Source organism: Aspergillus pseudodeflectus, assembly GCF_044049435.1.
Source record: "Aspergillus pseudodeflectus strain CBS 756.74 chromosome Unknown BJX68scaffold_109, whole genome shotgun sequence".
Classification (NCBI taxonomy): domain Eukaryota; kingdom Fungi; phylum Ascomycota; class Eurotiomycetes; order Eurotiales; family Aspergillaceae; genus Aspergillus; species Aspergillus pseudodeflectus.
This window is the reverse complement of record NW_027263885.1, coordinates 1-20,558: the sequence shown is the minus strand read 5'-3', so window position 1 is coordinate 20,558 and position 20,558 is coordinate 1. Positions and strand designations below refer to the sequence as shown.

General features: G+C 50.0%; 8 protein-coding genes across 8 annotated transcripts; 5 read left to right on the top strand and 3 right to left on the bottom strand.

Annotated features, from left to right (window-relative positions):
- The first annotated feature begins 1,219 nt into the window (after nucleotides 1-1,219).
- Nucleotides 1,220-2,756, top strand: BJX68DRAFT_250343 (zinc-binding alcohol dehydrogenase family protein). Its single transcript, XM_071042246.1, has 3 exons — nucleotides 1,220-1,465; nucleotides 1,540-1,606; nucleotides 1,661-2,756. The coding sequence occupies exons 1-3, from the start codon at nucleotides 1,317-1,319 to the stop codon at nucleotides 2,576-2,578; spliced, it is 1,134 nt and encodes a 377-aa protein (XP_070892220.1). The 5' UTR covers nucleotides 1,220-1,316; the 3' UTR covers nucleotides 2,579-2,756.
- A 613-nt stretch (nucleotides 2,757-3,369) lies between these two features.
- On the top strand, nucleotides 3,370-5,485 carry BJX68DRAFT_250339 (FAD-binding oxidoreductase). The gene is made up of 5 exons (XM_071042245.1): nucleotides 3,370-3,596; nucleotides 3,653-4,046; nucleotides 4,106-4,730; nucleotides 4,801-5,012; nucleotides 5,097-5,485. Exons 1-5 carry the CDS (start codon nucleotides 3,456-3,458, stop codon nucleotides 5,360-5,362), a joined length of 1,638 nt encoding a protein of 545 aa, XP_070892219.1. The 5' UTR covers nucleotides 3,370-3,455; the 3' UTR covers nucleotides 5,363-5,485.
- A 19-nt stretch (nucleotides 5,486-5,504) lies between these two features.
- Nucleotides 5,505-6,897, bottom strand: BJX68DRAFT_273372 (serine hydrolase domain-containing protein; the record flags this gene model as incomplete). Its single annotated transcript, XM_071047444.1, has 3 exons — nucleotides 5,505-6,182; nucleotides 6,278-6,726; nucleotides 6,792-6,897. 3 exons carry the CDS (start codon nucleotides 6,895-6,897, stop codon nucleotides 5,505-5,507), a joined length of 1,233 nt encoding a protein of 410 aa, XP_070892218.1.
- A 2,330-nt stretch (nucleotides 6,898-9,227) lies between these two features.
- On the top strand, nucleotides 9,228-9,985 carry BJX68DRAFT_273371 (uncharacterized protein; the record flags this gene model as incomplete). The annotated part of the gene is made up of 2 exons (XM_071047443.1): nucleotides 9,228-9,322; nucleotides 9,382-9,985. 2 exons carry the CDS (start codon nucleotides 9,228-9,230, stop codon nucleotides 9,983-9,985), a joined length of 699 nt encoding a protein of 232 aa, XP_070892217.1.
- A 476-nt stretch (nucleotides 9,986-10,461) lies between these two features.
- Nucleotides 10,462-12,155, bottom strand: BJX68DRAFT_250336 (nucleic acid/nucleotide deaminase domain-containing protein). Its single transcript, XM_071042244.1, has 2 exons — nucleotides 11,449-12,155; nucleotides 10,462-11,389 (listed from the first exon to the last, which is right to left on the bottom strand). The coding sequence occupies exons 1-2, from the start codon at nucleotides 12,122-12,124 to the stop codon at nucleotides 10,566-10,568; spliced, it is 1,500 nt and encodes a 499-aa protein (XP_070892216.1). The 5' UTR covers nucleotides 12,125-12,155; the 3' UTR covers nucleotides 10,462-10,565.
- A 1,851-nt stretch (nucleotides 12,156-14,006) lies between these two features.
- On the top strand, nucleotides 14,007-14,987 carry BJX68DRAFT_250335 (uncharacterized protein). The gene is made up of 2 exons (XM_071042243.1): nucleotides 14,007-14,233; nucleotides 14,296-14,987. The coding sequence occupies exon 2, from the start codon at nucleotides 14,757-14,759 to the stop codon at nucleotides 14,931-14,933; it is 177 nt and encodes a 58-aa protein (XP_070892214.1). The 5' UTR covers nucleotides 14,007-14,233; nucleotides 14,296-14,756; the 3' UTR covers nucleotides 14,934-14,987.
- Nucleotides 14,109-14,653, top strand: BJX68DRAFT_273369 (uncharacterized protein; the record flags this gene model as incomplete). Its single annotated transcript, XM_071047442.1, has 2 exons — nucleotides 14,109-14,233; nucleotides 14,296-14,653. The coding sequence occupies 2 exons, from the start codon at nucleotides 14,109-14,111 to the stop codon at nucleotides 14,651-14,653; spliced, it is 483 nt and encodes a 160-aa protein (XP_070892215.1).
- A 1,406-nt stretch (nucleotides 14,988-16,393) lies between the features above and the next one.
- Nucleotides 16,394-18,619, bottom strand: BJX68DRAFT_273368 (uncharacterized protein; the record flags this gene model as incomplete). Its single annotated transcript, XM_071047441.1, has 4 exons — nucleotides 16,394-16,468; nucleotides 16,545-18,120; nucleotides 18,174-18,186; nucleotides 18,238-18,619. The coding sequence occupies 4 exons, from the start codon at nucleotides 18,617-18,619 to the stop codon at nucleotides 16,394-16,396; spliced, it is 2,046 nt and encodes a 681-aa protein (XP_070892213.1).
- Nucleotides 18,620-20,558: the final 1,939 nt, after the last annotated feature.

The following is a 20,558-nucleotide window of genomic DNA, read 5'->3' as shown; positions in this document are numbered from 1 at the left end:
TGGCTGCAACCATCTCACGCTCTTGGCCATCAACAGTCCCACCACTAACGCCCGTAACTCTAGTATTCTCAAGGATAAGCCTTCACTGGCCGCTTGACATAGAACTTGAAAGCTCAAGCGGAACCTGGTGTCCCCTTGTTTAGTATCGTTAGCCTATCTGTGACTAGTATACGAAAGAGGCCAATGGGACCATCAGTCCAGGCATCTGCAGGGCACTCCTCCATCTCAGTCGTTTCATCCCGTACCTGGAATATATAGATTGCGCAGAGGTTCACATGGGTACTGGGCGCCGCTTTCTTTGGGCGGGGTCTAGAACCATATCAGCCAGCTTATCATTATATGGCTACTAATGCTGTATCCTCGCAGCTCGATACCTTCGACTTCCGTGACTGGGTGGTTTAGAGTGCTCAGCCTGGGCTGCCATCGCATTTGTGGATGCCGAGCGTGCCTGTCTTGGTTTTGGTGATTGGGTATGCCGGGATGTGACCGCAGGGCTCGTGGGCTTCTTGTCGTCGTTCAATGCTCGAGTTCTGTGACAGGTAATGGATAATTGGTCTTTTGGGTCCGGTACTGGCGTGGCACTTCAGCTATGAATTCAGCTATGATCGGTATCTAGACTGCCAGGCCAGCTAAGCTTGCTTTGCAGGACAGGAGCTCCATGAAGAAATATCCTCGGTATGAGTGTTGGGCTCTACAGGCAATTTGACGCATACAGACCGACCATATTTTCTTGTTGAATCATGGCGCGTCAATTTCGTGGCAGACTGGGGCAGTCCCTAAAATTGATTGCGCTTGTAGATACTGGAGTTAGCAACCCAGCCCTCCTCCCTTAATGTGATGAACCAATTTCTAAGCTAGAAATAGGACTAGACAATAACTGGCCTTATCGACCACAATCTAATCTGATTGTCCCGGCGTGAACTATTATTGATCCTTTATCGAAAGTGGCAGAGACAGAGAATTGGGCATATACTGCGCCGGCTAGCATCGGGGCCTGTATTTTGTGATTACTCAACGAGCTCCTCCGGCGGCAAAAGCAACTTCTAGCATGCTGAGCCGCTGCTTATAAATTCTTTGCTTGGTAATTACAGTCGATTTGCGATTAATCAACATTATCGTGGACCATGTTGATGTCATTCGAATGTCTGCGACGTGCGTTGGCGATTGATGTTTACTCTTCGCGTTTACTAACCATGTTTACTCAACAGCTGGATGGCACAATGCTTGTCCCAAAGAGCTACCTTATATATAGACCGGGAAAGTGCCATGGCCTTCTACTGAAACACAGTTCAAACAAATATCCCATCCCCGGTTGAATGGGACTATCCGCCTTCAAGCCTCTCTCTAGACTTCCTTTCGCAATTGCCGACCCGCAAGCCCGCAGAATGGCATCCAACATGATCGAGTATACAATCGCTGGAAAGTCGGGCTCAATCAAGGCGACTCGGCGCGTTGTCCCCATTCCGTAAGTCATGTTGCCAAGGGTTCCTTCCATCCAGCCGGTGGTATAGACTAAACACTCATCCATTGCGGCGACAGCACGCCCGGCGAAAACGAAGTCCTGATCCGACTCGTCGCCACAGACTCGAATCCCAAGGATTGGAAGGTAGGTGTGTCCCACACCCAGCATAACCGCGAGCACTCACTAAAGTATGCGTAGGCCTCCCGCAACCACCCAGAAGGCCAGGGCATAAACCAAGGCGACGACATCTCCGGGATCGTTGAAGCAGTCGGGTCCTCTGTCCACGAATACGTCCCCGGCGACCGCGTCGCCGCATTCCACCGCATGTTCCAGCCTCACGGCTCCTACGCGCAGTATGCCATCGCTCCGGCTTCAACGACATTCAGACTCCCACCGAATATCTCCTTCGAAGCCGGCGCGACGCTCCCGCTAGCGAGTATGACGGCTGCGCTTGCGCTGTATCAGAATCTGGGCCTCCCACTCCCCTGGAATCCCGCGAGGGCCGAGACGCCCGTTCTGATCTACGGCGGCGCGTCCGCCGTTGGCGCGTACGCGCTGAAATTCGCCAAACTCAGCGGTCTCTCGCCGATCATCACTGTTGCCGGGAACGGGGTTGAGTTTGTCAAGTCGCTCGATGCCGCGGATCACATTATCGACTATCGGAATGGGAATGTCGTCGAGGGGATCCTGAAGGCGCTTGGCGGCCGCAAACTCCACCACGCCTTTGACGCCGTCTCGTATAACCGCAGCTACGAGCATATCGTCGCCGTCCTGCAGGCTTCGGGCGGCGGCCAGATCGACATGGTTGATCCGCCCAGCGATGATAGTGCGAATCCCGAGCGTGCGGCGTGGGTGTGGCCTGAGGGGATCAAGTTCACGCGGACGTTCGTGTCGAGTGCATACGGGGCTCCACACAAGTATCGGAATGAGAAGGAGGCCGCGGAGGACGGCGAGTTCGCGTATGTCTTTTATCGATATATCAGCCGGCTACTTGCGGAGGGCAAACTGGAGCCGCATCCGTACGAGGTGAGGCCGAATGGGTTGGAGGGTGTCGCGGAGGGGATCCAGCTGCTCTTTGATCGTAAGGTTTCGGCGAAGAAGCTGGTTTATCGGTGAGTTTTATGCTATGTCTGCTTCTTCTGTGCTGTTGCTGATGGTTTGACAGGATCGCGGATACCCCGGATCTGCTCTGAGGGTTCTGTCGAGGCTCTCTTGTGAGATTATAGCGTGTGTAGTCCGCTCTCTGGTGACATAGGCCTAGCTAGACTCTTAGTATGTAGTAATAAGTACACGCCTTTGAGATTTAGCCATCTTTGATAATGACCACACTGTATACTTCGTGTTACGTCGCCTAGGTGCCTGACGTCTCGCGCATAACGGATTATCAGGTGTCAGCCTGGCGCTACCGTGGCGGCACTCCTGATTCAGTCAAGGCACAGGCCTTACTTCGTCGGAGAATAAAGAATTTCCAGCTCTGTCTAGCGTAGGCTACTTCATCAGCCCTGGATCGTAACACCATCCCACCCAAACTTTAAGGCGTTCACTCCGCATAAGCATCGCAACTCTCGACCAACCGTCTTCCTCACGCCGTTGGCCCGTTCGTTAACGTTCGGAGCACTGTGGAGATTAATGAAGGCCCAATCTCGCCTCTGCCCACTCACAGTGACCCAGTCCCGCAGCTGAACCAGCTCCTCCAAGGCGAGTGGGGCAGATTTGGCCCCGAAACAAGCGAAACTAATCAAACGTTTCGAGTTTCAACGACGCTAACCGTAGCTAACGGTCTTCGCGAGAATTTACGGTCCGTTCATTGGAGGCTAATCCTCGCCCTACATCGTGAAGACACAGGCGGGGCACTAGCGGGCTTGAGCGCAGCCGAGCTGGGCTGGGCAGTCAGCTCAGAGGTCATCGTTTTGCTCAGCTCCTCGAATTCCCTCGTGTGCTGACTTTTTGTTCTGTTTCTGTTGTCTCTCTCGAGGTACGATTCTTTGAGCCGATGGGTTCTCTCACGACAATGTTGTTGACCTTTGCTCTTCTCGCGTTGCACCTCAGCGCTCCCACCAATGGACAACATTTGTTGCCTGGCGAGCTATCGGCCGCAGTTGCGAATGCGACAATCGGGAACTGTCAGCAGGCTGTAAGTTGAGAATTCCAATTCACCAAGGACTCGCTGATCCTCACACCCAAATACAGTGCGCACAACTGCAAGCTCCCACCGACCTCCCGGCGGATTTCGCAAAGCGATACTTCGCAACCCAACAACAAGAGCTAAGACCACTATGCGTCGTGCAACCAGAATCGCCCGAGGACGTGTCGCGAGCCGTCCAAGTCGTGCGCGAACATCAGTGCCGGTTTGCGGTCAAGGGTGGAGGACACGGGAACCATGCTGGCGCATCGAGTATTCAGGATGGGCTGCTGATTGACATGAGTCGTTTGAGCAGTGTGAAGCTGTCGGACGATGAGTCGATTGCGGGGCTTGGTGCCGGTGCGCGCTGGATAGATGTTTATAAGGTCCTCGAGGAGAAGGGGCTCACCGTTGTCGGCGGGCGCTCTTCGACGGTTGGTGTGGGAGGGTTCACGCTTGGAGGTACTTGCATCGTCCTCACCTATCACACTCCCAGAGTACGTTGTCTGATTGCTTCACAGGCGGCATATCCTTCCTCTCCCGCCGCTACGGCTGGGCCGTCGACAACGTCGCAAACTACGAGCTCGTCCTGGCAAACGGAACAATCACAAACGTGAACCAATCCTCGCATCCAGACCTCTACTTCGCGCTCCGCGGCGGCGGCAACAACTTCGGGATCGTCACTCGCTTCGACTTTGAGACGCGCCGTCACAGCCTCGTCTCTGGCGGGACGATCGTCTTCCTTATGCAGGATCTCGAGGAACGCAGAGCCGCTCTGGGCTTAGAGGACCGGTGGGAGTTGTCGAAGAATTCAATTCTCAACCAGGTTAACAAGCACGTTTTCCGGACAATTGGGAGGTTCGGTCTTTCGGTTCATTCGAGAGATGTGATTCGGGCATTCGTCGCCCTCGCCGATGAGAGCCAGACGGATGCAGGCGCCCACGCTTATTTGTTCTTATCGTGGGTGCCGAGCTATCATGCGTATTTCTACGGCATGACGACGCTGTATAGCGGGCCTGAAGCAAGCCCGGCTGTATTCCAGAACATCAGCTCCATGAAGAGGCTATACACGACGCAGAGGACGGCGAATATCAGCGACTTTGCGAATGAGATTGATGCGCAGAATATGGATTTGGTCAACCGGCGGTAAGTCGGGCTGTTACCATAATATTTGTCGTTTGGATAGGACCATGGCTAACTGCATTCACGTCCATAGGAACATCTGGAGAACCGTCACCCTCAAGGTCGACGCCACTCTCATGTCGGACATCATCGACATCTTTCTCTCCGCCGTGCATCCGTACACCTCTATCCCGGACACACTCATGTCGTGCAACATGCAGATGCTCACGAAGCATGAGATTGAGATCTTCGCCAAGAATGGAGGCAACGCTTTGGGAATTAGCCCGGAGGATGGGCCATTGTTTGGTAAGTTCTCCGAGCTCCTCCATTTGAATCACGAGTGCCCACTCTACAGCGCGAAATCTGGCTGAATCTAACCGCAACGAATAGTCTTCACCCTTACCCCTGGCCATTCGAATGCGGCAGACGACGCGCGGTTCGAAGCGTTGAATGACGAAATTATGGGTAAGGTCATCTCTATAGCCAAGGAGCGTGGTCTGTATCATCCCTTCATCTACCAGAACTATGCTGGGCAGGGGCAGGATGTTTTTGCTGGATATGGCGCCGAGAATCGGGCGAGGCTGTCGGAGATCCAAAAGAGGTATGACCCAGAGGGGGTCTTTTGGAAATTGCAGCCGGGGTATTTCAAGGTGTAATGTTCAGCTGCAAAGTATTTCAGCTTTATCCAGTTCAATACAGACAGATTAGATGGCGCTATGGTACTTGGCGTTTAACTAGCCAATCTTGTTCTATTTTACATCCAACACAAGTCTTCGAAGATGCCCTGGATTAGCCAACTCACTCATCTCTCAGATCTTGCCGCCTATGCTCCATGATCCGCGAAACCTCCCCCCTAAACCGCCTCTCCAGCGCCAAACACTCGGCATCATTATACGGCAGAAGCTGCGTCGCAAAGATCGTCGCAACACCCGCCTCCCGATTCGCAGACCACATCACATTCGGCAGTCCTCCCCAAGCCACCGTCCCAGCCTTGATATGCCCAACATCCTCCTCGAAAAAGACACCCCCAAGTCCCCAATTTATACCCATCGCCGAATTATCTTGGTCCGTCCCTGTCATTGCAGAGATCATACCCATAGACTCGGCCATCGCACTTTGCGATTCGGAAGCCGGCGCAAATTGTGCCGCGAACATGTATCGTTCAACCGTTTCCTTCTTCAAAACGGTCGGTTCATCCCGAATTAGATCAGCAAGGAGTGTCATAAAGTCCGGAACGTTGCTGTAGAGACCTGCACCCGCGCAGTCGGCGATGGGCTCGGCGGGCCACGGGTCCTGCGCGGGGACGAGGACTCCATCCTCTTGCCGCGCGAACATGGGATACATGCGCTTTTGGATGTCCGGGTGGTTTCGGAGACGGAATGTAGTCGAGGCCATGTCCAGCGGCTGGAAGATGTGTTTTTGTAAGTACGCTTCTAGTGTTGTGTTGTTTAGGCGCGCGACCAGCTCGCCGGCCCACTGTTTGCCTTGATATTAGTACATCAGAGAACCAGCCGAGCAGCCAACCTCCCTTTTCCGGATAGTATATGAAGGAACAAAAATGGTACACTCACGTCAATCCCACCCCCATACACAAACCCCCGCCCAGGCTCAAACATCAACGGCACACTATGCGTGTTCACCACATCCCCCGAGAGCGACAGAACCCCCTCGCCCCTCTCCGCCCGCCACGCCTGCAGCTTGGGCTCGAAGAAATCATACGCCAGTCCGCTCGTATGGGACAGGAGATGGCGCAGAGTGATGCGCCGCGATGCAGGGACTGTACGCAGGTCGGGACCCTTCGGATCCGTGAAGACGAGCGGGTTCGCGAGTTCGGGGAGGACATGTGCGATTGCGTCGGCATCGTCGAGGGAGATTTGACCGCGTTCGACGCATTGTAGGGCGGCGATTGTTCCGATAAGTTTGCCACATGAGGCCACCCAGAAGGTGCTTTCGGGGTCGATGGGGGTTGTGGGAGAAGTTAGGGTTGTTGAACCGGAGGTTTCGTGGTAGATGTATTGGCCTGGATTGTGTGGTGTTACGAATGTTCTTCCTGGGTCAGTGATGGGGTAGAAGTATTCTGCGTACCATCTCTGTCAACGGCTGCGAGGATACATCCTGGGACTTTGTTGGAGCTCAGTGCTGTCCTTTGGGATAGTGTTTCTTTGAAATCAGGTGGCACGGACTGCGCCATTTTGACTTTGGACCCAACAGCTTGGAACTTGTGATGTAAGTGCGAGAGTGCAACTGTCTAGGGTATATCTCAATTCTCGTTTTGAGAGGCTCTTGTTCGCTCGCGTTCTCCTTACATCTACGGCCTCACCTTAGTGATGTCCAGTATAGTGATCTTTATAATATCACTAATCATCACTAATCAGAGCTGAGCTGCAGCCACCCAACCGCGCAGCTAGCGACAGAGTTCGTAAAATGTAAAATCTTGTCTGTTACTTCTTTGTATTATCGCTGCAACTACGCCCCTCACTCTCACCGTCCTGTCCAAGTTACACATCTCGTATTTGTCTGGGAATGACGCTTCCAGGCCTCCTCTCCTGATGCTCATACTGAGCACCAGCCAAGATTACGCATGCAGCTGCGCGCTATGCACATACCTCTGCGGTCTTCCTCTCCTTGATACCTAATCTGCATCCGCTTCGTCAACAGGACATCGCCACTGCATCCAGGTGCCCAGCATGAAGGAGCGGTTTACTATTCGAGCTTAGAGGTTCCTAATCCACTGCAAGAGGAATGTGTCCGTCGAGTCCCACCGGAGCTTCTGTCTGCGCCTCTTGCGGCCAGTGATTAGTGATCTCGCCGGTTCTCAGCTGCTTCATAGACTCTGTAGCCTAGACCCTGCGAATAAGACAAGTTAAGGTCATCTCGCTAGTCAGATTACTTATATCGATGCCCGAAGAGGAGTGTAGTACCGTTCGCAGAAAACAAGAAAGAATTCTTCTCACGCGCTGCCCCGTGGTGACAGTCCTCCTCGCAGTGCGCAACGCTCCGTTCAGTCTGCTGTCTATTCTAGAGAATTCTATTAAGAAGGCTCTATGGTGCATGTTGATCGCGACGCCGTCTTGTTTTATACAAATGGGCTGGGGGTTTTGAGTCTTGTCGAAGCTTGAGAGAAAGGGTTGGGTGGGGGGCTTCTGTGTTGAACCTTTCTTGGGCTTGAACACCATGGCGCGTATGGCACAGGGATGAGAGAAGTAGGTGCTGGGGAGTTAATTGAGTTACACTGGGTTGAACCCTGGAAGGCCTCGAAATACGTCCGGCCTATGGGTTCTGGTGAGTTGGAGGGTAGATTCCGTTCCTTGACGCAACGTGTATCGACACAGAGAAAGGCTATTAGCTTTCTACCCTATTCTTCCGTACAGTCTATGACCCTCATTGGTCCGGATTTGAAGGCGAGAACAGTGCGTTGGACTGAGACCAGAGAGGATAAAACATAAATGAGGTCGTGGACACCCTCTTCCTGAGTGCGAAGACTTTAAGAAGAGAGTGAGAGCCTCTCAGAATTTTGCTATCCAATTACCAAGAGTTCCTCTTCTTTCGTTTCTGGGGCTGTGGCCCGAACACGAGCTTGTGGCGATCTCAATTTGGCAATTTGGCGGACCCAGTGCAGCGGCAGGGGTCCGGGAGATTTCCGAGCAATGGGCTGGGCAACGGCATAACGGTGGTCGACTCTTTGAGGAAGCAGTTTGGGAACCTTGTCTCGATCTCAATCCTCGACTTGAGGGACAGTCGTCTGACCACACATCACCCAACGACAATTGCTGGTTACACAAAATATCGACTACCCTGAATGGTCAGGGGCAGTGGCAGAATGTCCAAGGTTGGGCAACGTCTTGGCAAAGTCTTGATTGAGCTTTTCTAGCCCACACGACGACTCTCCTGAGGCTGATCAGTGATCATCACATCGGACCTGCTGCAGAGTCTCGGCGATCGTATTCCCCATCGGGACACTGCTGCCCCTGCCAGACGCGAGAGTAACCTGGCAGGCAGAAACCACCACGCCTCTGCCTCCAATTCTCCGACCCTGCAGCAACTCTCGACGCCACCTCTCCCCATCACCAGGCCTTATCCGCCCATTCCAGGACCCATTCAGCCCCATCCGAACCATGGATCTGCAAAAGAAGGACCCTGAAATACGAGATCCGAACCAATCCCTGGGGCCCACTGCAGGCTAGTCTTGAGGCTGAATACGAGAGCGGGACATTCGCAATTTTCGCAGGCGTTCATTCGGCATGTCGCAGATTGTTGAAGGGGGAACTAGCGGCTTAGACTGAACTTTGTATTTGTTGTGGAGGCTGAAGATGGTCAGGGTCGGTCTGTGTCGGGATGAAAATTTACTTCGTGATGGGGGTTTTAAGGGGCTGGTGGCCCTTTGTGTTTGGAAAGGGTTCGATCTGAATTTCTGTTTCGAGCATTGGATTCTCTGTTCATTTCTTGTCGCTCTTTTATCGATCTACTTCCGAAGGCTCGCCATAGTCGTTTCTACATACCTATCTTTAACATATCAACAAGATGCACGCAAAGCTCCTCACTCTCCTGGCCGTTGCGCCTCTGGCCCTGGGCCAGGACTGGCTCGACGATGCCATGAACGCTCTCGAGTCAACCACGTAAGTTGCCCTCCCTTCACCTGATAGCCTAAACCAGACAGCTTACAGTTACTCTGTAGTGACTACCCCGTCCCAACCGGCTCAGCCGACGCCCCAACACTAGACGACTACCTCGACAACAGCGACATCTTTGACGACATCGAGACAACCAACGACTTCGGCTCCAACTCCGACTCCCAGGATAGCAGCTCATCTTCCTCTTCCTCGAGCTCAGATTTCTCGTCATCCTCGGATGACACCTCCTCCAGCGACAGCAGCAGTGGCAGCGGCAGCGACTTTGAAAACATCTTTGCCAGCATCCCCAGCTCCATCATCTCCGAGCTCGCAACCGCGATCCCGCCCTCCGTCCTTCAGGAACTTGCTACGCCTGCCTCGCTTTCGTCCATTATGAGTGAGATTGCTGATGGGAATTACCCAGCTTGGGTTACGGATTTGCCGGATGATGTTTCAAACTATCTGGAGAGTGCGGGCGCGGCTTTCCCGACTGGGTCGTCTTCGGGTGATGAGAGCAGCAGCAGCAGCAGCAACAGCAACAATAACAATAACAATGACAACAACAGCAGCGGTGGTGGTGATGACGATGCTGCAGGCATGCTGAGTCCGTCCGTGCTTGCTAGTGTTGTTGGGGCTGTTGGTGTGCTCGGTGTTGCCCTTGCGTTGTAGGGTGAGGGCATCCCCCTTGTCGAGGGATAGGGACGTGGGAAACGAGGTTGAGTGTGGACTGTGTTCTGCGTTGCTCTTATGCTTTCCAATGTTCGCTCTTTAATATAGCATGACCGACTGCTAGCTATTTTGGTTACTTGAATTAATACCTGACCACTAACGCTTTTGAAGTGATACGGGTCTTTTAGTTGACTGGATGTGTAGACAGAGAGTATATACAAGACCCACGAGATCTATAGCCTTGAAGGGAATGCTACTGCGGAGGTTTATCTCATTCTTGTCGTGTTTCCGAGGTTGAGTTGGGTAATCTTCTCGACCATATGTTGCAGGTTAAATCATTATTCATCCAATATCAAAATGGACGTGACGGAAAAGGGTACATACTACGAGGATAGGAGTGTACAAGCTTACTGCATGTCCAATCTGTTTTTGTAACGGAGCCATACACATAGCAAACACACTCATTTTCAAATTGTTGGCTTAATCATAACAAATTCGTGTACACCAAGTAAGAAATTCGTCAAAGAGATTCTCCGCGCGAGCACTCATTGGAGCAAGAGCCGCAAGACCAAGCTGGTCCCTACAGCCTCGACACTGTACTAGGAGCTCGCGTGGATCCATTACTGGATTGATGTCGGGGCAGGCCGACCCCAGGTCTGATGTCAACCTGGTGGTTAATGTCGCGGATGATCTTCCTACCAAGCCGGATGTACTGGCTCCTACGAACCCTCGCCCCGTTCCCCATGCGATCCTCCCCCGCATCGACGTCCGGTCCGCGACAGCCAAGAATCACTTTATTGTGCGCCGCAGGAGTCTCATATCCATCAGGGTGCAATGAGATCCATTTATGGCAAAAGTAGCATGCTGGCTTGCTACATCCCACGTACTTGTCGTTGTCGACAAACTCCAGCTTCTTTCGGCTGAAGAAGTCCACGATAAGTAGCTCAGCGTGGACACGAGTGATTACGTCTTTGAGCTGCTCGAATTTGTTTGACAAGGCATAATCTTCTGCGATATCTATACTGCACAGGTGTATATTGAGGCTCTGGCCTTGATGTGGTGGGAGACATTCGTTCTTGCAAATAAGCTTGCAGGTCTTGTAGAAGTTCGCCGCTTCCGGTGGGAGAATAACCGGTCGGGCATCAGCAGAGGGGAGGAATACGGCTCGCACTATCCGCCGCAGAACTGGCACCTGTATGCACGCCGTGATAATCATCGAGACGGCATACCGATGTGCCCCGAGCCTTCCGATATAGTGCGCGACCTGAGCCATCGGTACATTGCCTATCGCCTTGCTCTTAACCTCCTCGAGTTCTCTCTCGCAACCATCGTAGCATAGTGTAGACAGGCGATAGGTATCGGTTTCGCCTTCGATTTCTCGGATCCAGGTAAGGACTTCGTGGTCTTGAACAAGGAGAGATATTAGCGAGTGTTGAGGAAACGCGTCACAAGCGCAAACTTGCCTTTGAAAATCACATCCATATCCCTTTTACATTCAGCGAGGTGTGATCGCATCTTGGTATGATAGGATTCCATCCTCTGGCCGGCCAGCTCCAGTGCTTGCCTCAAAATCCTTGTTTCCTTTTCCTCGCGATTATCCGGGGTAACATCGTTCAGGTCCCGCAAGACCCTTTTCACAAAACTGCAGACTTCGGGCAACATTGTTTCATTTGCCGCGAGGTATAAAACAGCCCCAATCTCCTCGTTCCGAGGACGGCGTGAGCCCGGTCTGAGGTAGTATTGCCGCAGCCCGGCTGCCGTCACGGTGCCTCCCTTTCTGTTGATGTCGCAAAGATAGCAGATCGCGTCAAGGAAGGACCGACGAAGGTGCTTCGTCGAGTGTTGCTCGCCGCTGCACTTTTTATCCTCTCGATGAATGGGCCCTTCTCCCTGGAATTCATCCATGGAATGCAGCATGTTCATAAGTGAGTATACGTTGATTTCCTCATCTTTCAAACCATCGGAGCCCCGTATCATGGCTCTTGGAGCGGTAGGAGCCCATTCCCCCTGGACCTGTGACTGAACCGGCATTGCTGCTCCCTCGTGATTTTTCTCCCCGCGCGTCTCTCCCCGTTTCTCCTTCCACAACAGACCCCGTTCTTCGAACTCGCAACAAACGAGACAGATTTTGAAGACCATGCCATGGTATCCAAAGATCGCTCTTTGTGAGTCATTCTCTTTTTTTCTTTTCCTGAAGAAGAAGGGAAGGGAAGAGAAGAGAATGGAATGGAATGGGCATAGAACAACTCACACATGCATACTCACGTGAGGACTGGACTGGGATCTTGCTTGGCAATATTACCAATGCTATGACGAGGATGGAGTTTGAATCGCAGACGAGTGGTCCTTTCGGTTCATGCAGCAACAGCGTTACAGTGATTTGTTTGAAATTTTCTAGAAACAGGCGAGTTATGCTTCTTCCAAATCCCCTGGGGCAGTATAAGTTCTTATCATTGTTATTGTATGTTCTAGATCTTGACTTCCTTGATACTCTCAGCCGCCGCTAAAGTGGCCATGTCGAAGATTAAGCCGCCAGTGTCAATCGTAAAAGAGGAGTTTGGGAATCAGTCTATTCAGAGTATGCGTCGGACTCCCGAGTCCTATCAAGCAGTCACCCCGTCCTTGCGAGGCTCCGAAATGCTCGCAAGCACTGGCACGTGATATCTTGGGCGATGATTTCGATAATGATCAACAGGCCCTATCCTGGAGCCGCGAGCGGATATTTCTCGCAAGCCCTACTCGAGAACGCTTTTTCTGGAAGGACAAATAGTAAAAATTCTCAGCATTGACCAATTCAGCTCTGGTGCATCTTGCTGATGCCACAGCTACCTGAGAACCCTGCAAAACGATCTTGGGGATATGATTGTCAGTTATACGAGGAAGATACTGCGGGCTACTAATTATATCTAGTAACCAGGATAGGCATGGAGACCTCAGTATTATTTCACCATCGGACGATATTCTACTACATAACAAGACGTAGTCAAAGGTTCATGAATACGCATCACCAGGTGGTCTTGAGAAGCACGCCTTCGCCTGTGCATTTTGACTTAGGCTATCATATTCCGTCACAATTTAGAGTGACCTGACTCGACATCAAGATTTGTCCACGCATCCTGCCACAGCCTGGTCGGTAAAGCCGGCATCCGGGCGTTGGGGGCCTTAAAGCATCAGATGCCAAAAATATGTGGTAAGAGGAACTAGTCTCAGACGCGTACCCGCTGTCATCTTGAGACAGAAGAATTTATTCTATCATTAAGATTCTTTTACACCTTGATGTAACTACGACGGCGAGGTGGTGGATACCGACTGTGGGTTGATATCGTTAGGAGCCCCGGCGACGCAGGGACAGAAGCCCACATTTCGAGACGCGGGTTTACTGTAGTTATAATCCGACGGATGTTCTAGTATCAGGCTCTCTGCAACAGGGCCATGGGATAGTGTGACTCCGATACATCACCGCCGGTCGGGGTAACTAGGGTTCAGGCAGCTGAAACCCTCGCATATGAGACACTCAGCGGTCTGTCTTTCCTTCAGAACCTGTCACTGCAACTTGTTTTATACATAACAAATGTAAATCGTAGGTGCGGCTTATACTCTGGGTTCTCCATGCATACCGCAGTGGCTGTCCAAGAACCTAAGGCAAACCATCATGAAGATCCACGATCTTGGCAGGAGGGTGCGAGTCCTTTGATCGGGGTTGGTAGGGATCTTTTTCGCAGTTTTGCTGGGGTAATGGGAAATCGCACTGGGCTGAGGAGAGACATTTTCCTCCGGGTAGATTGAATCCGGTAGCATGCTGCGCTGGCTGTGTTGGACGTGAGAATGATCCAGGGCTGCCATTGGCGATGTTTGGGGCTCGCAGTGCAGATCGCTTGGAAGGTGCATCGGCTGCAGGCTACTCAGTGATTCACCCGTAAGCTTGGTGGAGTGTCTATTTATGGGCATATATAGTATACAAGCTACACGTTGACTTTAGTCGGGGTTGAATCTATATAAACCTCCAACTCTCTGTTATTTTTGGTTCCTCATCACAGCTAACCAGCTCAATCACGATCGCATCACATCAACATTCTTTCAGCCCCCAGCTCTTCAGAAACAATTAACAAGTTCAACAATCAAAATGTCCTGCGTCCTCACCCAGAACCCCGGTTTCGAAGCCGGCATGACCGGATACTACCCATCCGAAAACACCATTGCCTACGTCGCGACCAACCCTGAGGTCGCCTACGCTGGAAACAACTTCCTGTACATCCCCGATTCCCCTATTTGCCCATTCTACCTAGCCCAGCTCAGCTAACAATCTACAGCGACATCGCCGTAACCAGCGTCGCCCCCAGCGGCACCGTCTCCCAAAACCTCGTCAACCTCGACACCACAACCCCACACAACCTCACCCTCTACGTCCGCATCGAACAACCCATCCCGAGCGCGCTGCAATGCACCGTGAGTGCCTCGGTGGCTTCCGCGCCGCAGGACCCCATCACTTCCGACCTGATTTGGAATGCGGGCGAGTGGGTTCGCCTCACAGGACTGTTTACGCCCGGCCAGGCCGACGATGTGCTGGATATCACAGGCGAATGTGCGTTCCATGCGGATTTCCCGGAGTATACGTTTAATCATGTTTTTGTTGATGAGGTTGTGCTTTCGGATTGTGATACTGAGTAGAGGCGTTTGGATACCGGTTCATCGTCGCATTTAACCAGTTAATATATTAGAATTTGGGTTATATACAGCTATGTACACGCGGAATATGAGGTAGGCAATACAAATGGCAACAGCTATAGAGGCTAGCACTATGGGGATTAACTACATAAGTCTGTCAGGGGGATTTGTTATGCCATTAGGCGGATATAAAGCGAGTGGTATCAGGAGGGAGGGGATCTATCATAGTCTTGACAACTACCTTAAGACGAAAACCATCCTTATGAGTGCTGACTCGCTATAGTCCGTCTGAGACACTCAGACAACAGCTATATATTATGTTCAACACCAATCAGCCCATTATAGGAACGTCGAAGAGGTCTTGCTAGGGGTTGCTGTGGGTGAAGATTATATGTATAGTTCCCAGATTCCCCATTCCATCTTACGTCTTTGTAAGGGTGCACAGTTGTACTCTCCAAAAGCTCATTCTACAATAATCGAATGACTTCCAATTTTGTTTGAAGATATCTTTGTTTGCGCCATCAGCTAGGGCCTCTCTACCGACCCTGCTGGGTTTATCCAAGCCTTGGCGACTGCCGGGATGCATGTATTCTCTGGCAGCAAGCGCATGATCACCTCCACGCCCAAAGGAGGCCACTTCGGTAAAAAAATTGTAGCAACTGCTCTGTAATTATATATTGCCAAGTTAGGTTGGTCTCAATTTAGATAATAGTAAAGTAATAGTGCATTATCCTCCGGGTAAAGTCACCACTTTATAAATCAAAAGCAAGAATTATGCCAAGAGTCCCTTCTCCGAGAGTGACTTGGATATTTTGAGACCCTCATAAAGATAGTGGATGAACCCAGGGGAAACTCGCATCCAAAATATCAGCCTATCTAATAACGAGACGGTGGTCTTTCCCCCGTATTGTCCAAAGAGCTCATCCAGCCTATCTGCGTACTCTGGGTTTCCCTGCCTCAGCTTTTTGGTGATCGCGACACGTACTGGGAGGACTTCTCCATTGTCAATAGTTAAGTAGTTCAGGGAAGCACCATGGTCAAGCATATGCGTCATGGCGGCCACTAGTGATTGAAACCATTCACGAGGCAGGCCTTCAAGCACTAAGGGTGATTGGGGCCCTGTAAGGCGATCTAGTAACAGAAACCAGGGCGACGGGAGTGAAAAGGGCACATGGCGATTTGGGTTCAGACCGTATTTTAGTACTATAGCAACCATGTCAGGCCTTGGTGGCATTATGGGAATGGTCGTCCTAGGTATGGCTTTGGACGTAGGAAGTTCGGTCTCTTGCCTGTACCTAATATCCCACTCGAAATGGAATTGTAATGCTGAATGGCAAAACATATCCAAATCATCCTTGAAATACTTAGAGTGCAGCTGGAGATTCTTGAGGTAATCATTCACATACTCTACCAAATTCCACTTTGTGACAATGAGGGAAAACACATGATCCACTTGTCTGCGGTCATCGGAAAGCCTCATTTCCAAAGCATTACCCCTAAGATATTTGAGGTCCATTGCATTAAATTTAAGGGGCAAAAATCGGTGCTGGAGGAGAGAAGGTGTTTTCGGGTATTTCCACTCAGCAAGCCTCACAGGTTGGAGCTTAAGTAAATCCCTGACATGGCGGACATACTCTACCCCGAGAAGACGGACTGTTTCCATGTATTTTGTGTGGTTCTGTCCGGTGTCGTAACGGGCATGCAACAGGGCAGTGTGGGCGAAGGTAAAGAAATCTTGAAGGACTAACACGCCTGAGCGACATTGAAGCACAAAAGATTCAAGCATGGCCGCGTGCGGATCCCATTGGTGTACTCCGACTACTTGCATAGGAAGTTTTGTGCCACTTCGCGTCAGTTGTAGATAGTCTCGGACTGATCGGTGTACATAACCAACTTTCCCCAAGGATCCAGTCTCGACAAGACCGGCACAGCAGACCTTTAGTTGATCTTCCAACTGTTGGCATGCGCGGCTTCTTTTATTTGTCTCCGTTGGTACTTGCTCCAAATCAAGGACGGAGTCTGGGGATGAGCGCAAAGCTAACGTGAGGGTGAAAGTGTCAAGCTGTTTAATCTTGTCTGGCTCGCCCTCCCACCTATCCATCACGAAGTGGGAGGCCTCAATGAGGTCGAAAACCTTCGCCGCTCGTTCTTGATATCTGGGTGGGATACTATTCAGCATATTGTCGTATAGATCGCTCAGATCATCTGGAAGCAGCAATAACCTCTCCTGTAAGTCCTCAATAGTGTCTCGGTTACCCAGCCCTTCCAGAAGAGATGCTACCACCAAACGAACCCAGAGAAAAACTCCATCGGCTCTTTGGAGAACACTCTCAATAAGTTCAGAAGCCGTGTCTGGGTCATCGCGCTCGAGCGCACAGAAGTACTGATTGTCACTGAAGGTTGCGGTTACATACCCCTTGATATCTTCGTAGGTGAAATCTTGTAGACGGAATGAGGGCGCGGAGGCAAATGCATCTTGAAACGCCAAGAGTGGCCGGCTTGAAAGACAGACTTTAATGTCTGTAGAGGCGGCTATCTTCCAAAATAAGCTAGCGATGTAGCGGTGATCGCCTTCGTATTCGTCCAACCCATCAATCAGTAAACAGATCCTCTTGTGCCTGGTGTCCTGATGAACAAGTTGCTCAAAGCCATATGTCAGCTCTGGGAGCGCCCAGGAGTCAGGCGCCTCAATGTTATTATAGGCAAAAGGTTCACATAATCTGGAATAAATCGTTGCCCAGCGTACAGGAAAGAGGAGTGGAGCCAGTGTCATATCCTGCAAGAGGATCTCGTGTAAAAGCGAACGAAGAAGGCCCTTTTGAGATCGTTGCTCTGGCGTACCGCTCGACCAGAAATAGAATCTTGCTGTGATCAAGTCATCACCTCTGGTCCAGTCCTTCAGAAGAGAGCGAAAGTCAGGCTGTTCAAATATATATTTCATCAAGGTTGACTTTCCAGATGCGGCCTTGCCATTGATCCAATACACCCCCTGGCCTTTCTGCAGCCAATCCACGAAACTTTGAGTCAAGGGGGATTGATCACTAAGAATCCATCTAAAAGTTTCCTGATGGGCTTCTGTAATTGCATCTTCGCGGTCATTGATTGCTGGGTATGATAGTTCTTGAAGAAGCACTTTAGTGACCCGGGACTTCATGTCCCTCTGAAGGTCTGCGGCTCCTTCAGCACCTCTGACTTCTCCTGACCACGAGAGGACGCCGTCAAGGAAAGACATTTGTTTCACCTCCTTGGATGATGCTTTCGACTTTGCCCTGTCAATCTGCGTTACTGCGGCCAGGGTTCTGGCTTGGTCCTGCGCAATCAAATCGATCTTCCCCAGGAGTTGGGCGATCGCTGTGCCCTGTGTCTCTATTCTGTCTTCGTGGCGAGATAGGGCCATAATCAGACCACGAGTGTCTCTATCTATATTGGTTTGTCTGGAATCCGTTGAGATGAGTGTATTTACTTGAGCCCTATTTCCCATTGTAAGCACGTTCCTCTGTTTTGTCGAAGACTTTCTCCATACCTAAGATCCACGACTACATGCATTAGAATCGCCGCTCTCATGTCCCCCAATTGCCTCATTATACTCTGGATCTCACTTTCGGAGAAGACTGCTTTGACAGCTTGAGAAAAGGTCTTATACTTTGTCTTTTTCCCTCTGACTCTAAGCTTCTCAAAACGAGCTAAAAGCTTCGAGGCGACGTTAAAGCACTCGTTGAGAAGGCTTTGCAGCGAGTTGTCAATATCTGGAGTAGGAGAAATCCGACTGTTTCTGCTACGTCGCGGGTTGCAATTGTTGAGCTGCTGGGTTATTTTATGCAGATCAGCGGTGACCAACTCGCACTGTTGGAAAATGGTGATGTTTTCCGTCGACTTATACAGCTCATGGGTTGTCGTTAGGATCTTCGAACCAAAATCCACAACCTGGATTATGGTGCCTGCCAGCGATAGCGCAGCGAGTGCCTCCATGATGGACTAGGCTAATCCGCAACTGTCGATCTCTCTCCTGGTCTCAATTCGCTCACTGTAGGAGGGAAAGAGGAGTGTTCAAAGAAGATCACAGCTTAGCACAGTTTTTTTTGGTGCGGTCCACAAAAAATAAAGTGATTTGTGAATTCAGCTACCAGATGGTTTGGTTGGATTGTAACTGGTGATATACTATGTTATTATACCCATGTGAAATTATGGTGCCCTTGGTAGGATACTGTCCAGAGTAAGCTGGTATATGTCACATGAGAGTCATGCCACCCATCATGACACTATATCGCCTGCAAACGGCAAGAGGATAGTTTATTAAGCGACGCCCATACAATAATAACGTAATTCCCGGTCGATCCGCTCACCCCGGTCGATCCGATCACCCACCAAAATATATATCTACCGTTGAACTTGAAGCTATTCCCAACAACTCAATTCTTAATTAAATACAGTAAACTAAGTCGCGCGATGATTAGGACATCTAGTTCTAGTATGCCCCTGAATATTATATTTAGAATAGGTCGGTGGGGCACGTTTTCGAGGTTATAAAGGTGGTGGAGTAGTTTAATTAGTTACTTCATCACCACCATCTTCCTAATTTAATTACTTATTTCTTAATAAAATTAAGTCTCTTGCTTCTTAAACTTGCAGACCCTATACAGGAGCCATTTAACGTTTAGATTAACTCTTTTTAAGCGCTTGAACTTGACTTTCTACGCAGAGATTATTTAATTCCTTTAGGGTGAAGGCAGCATTATAGATAGTATAAGGACCTGAGGCCTAAAGGGGGTTGTGATAAGTGTGAAAGGGTATAAAGGCACTTAATAAGAGATATAAATGGTAGAATCCATGTGTAAATCAATAGTCAGGTTAATATCATAGATTAACGCTGAGTTGCGAAGTCTCTGCCTTCGCGAAGGGAGGATATCCTTTCATGTGCTGAGTCAGCCAGGGGCTGACTCAGCCCGCGAAGTTCTAACGTAATTCCCAGGTGATCCGCTCACCCCAGTTGATCCGATCACCCCAAATACCATACAAAATGCTATTTTTTAAACTTGAATAGCTCAACCATCTTAAGCTTATAGACAATACTATTTAGTATACATATATAGAAGACATAAAAGTAGTATATATCCAAGTTGTATCTCCTATAGCTTAGTAAATCTTTCAGTAATATATATTACACTGTATTTTATTGTATTTTATTATATCTTGATATATCTAGAGTATTTGAGGCTCTTAGGACTTGAAAGGGGGCTTAAACATGCCTAATAGAGGTTTATAACTTAATTGCTTGGTTTTATAACTATTAGATTCTAAGTGGTTGAGGTATTCAAGTTTAAAAAATAGCATTTTGAATGGTGTTTGGGGTGATCGGATCAACCGGGGTGAGCGGATCACCTGGGAATTACGTTAGCTATCCTATATACATGTGGTGAGGGTCTTACAGATAGCAAGTTCGCAACCCTTTATAAGCTTATCTATAGCACGTTTAGAAGGACTAGAAGGACTTTAGGACCTCCTAGTAAGCATCTTCTTAATAGAGGAAGCTTTCTTATGTAGCTATTAAACTATATGAGGTATAGTAAGTATAGAGGATGCTATTAAAGCTCCACGGCTTGGAGGGGGGGTAGGGGTTAATAATAAATAATTAAAGCGCTTTAGGACCTCTTTAGGATCATAAGGTTCTATCCTAGCTACGCGAAAGCCACTCTGAGTATTCTAAATATTAAAGACCTTATCACGAGCCTCTAGATAGGCCTGTAGAAAGTCATGTTTATTAATATAATAGAAGCCTAAGTGCATCTTTACTTTAACTAGGCCTTTATAAGTGTAAGACCCTCACCACATGTATATAGGATAGCTAGAACTTCGCGGGCTGAGTCAGCCCCTGGCTGACTCAGCACATGAAAGGATATCCTCCCTTCGC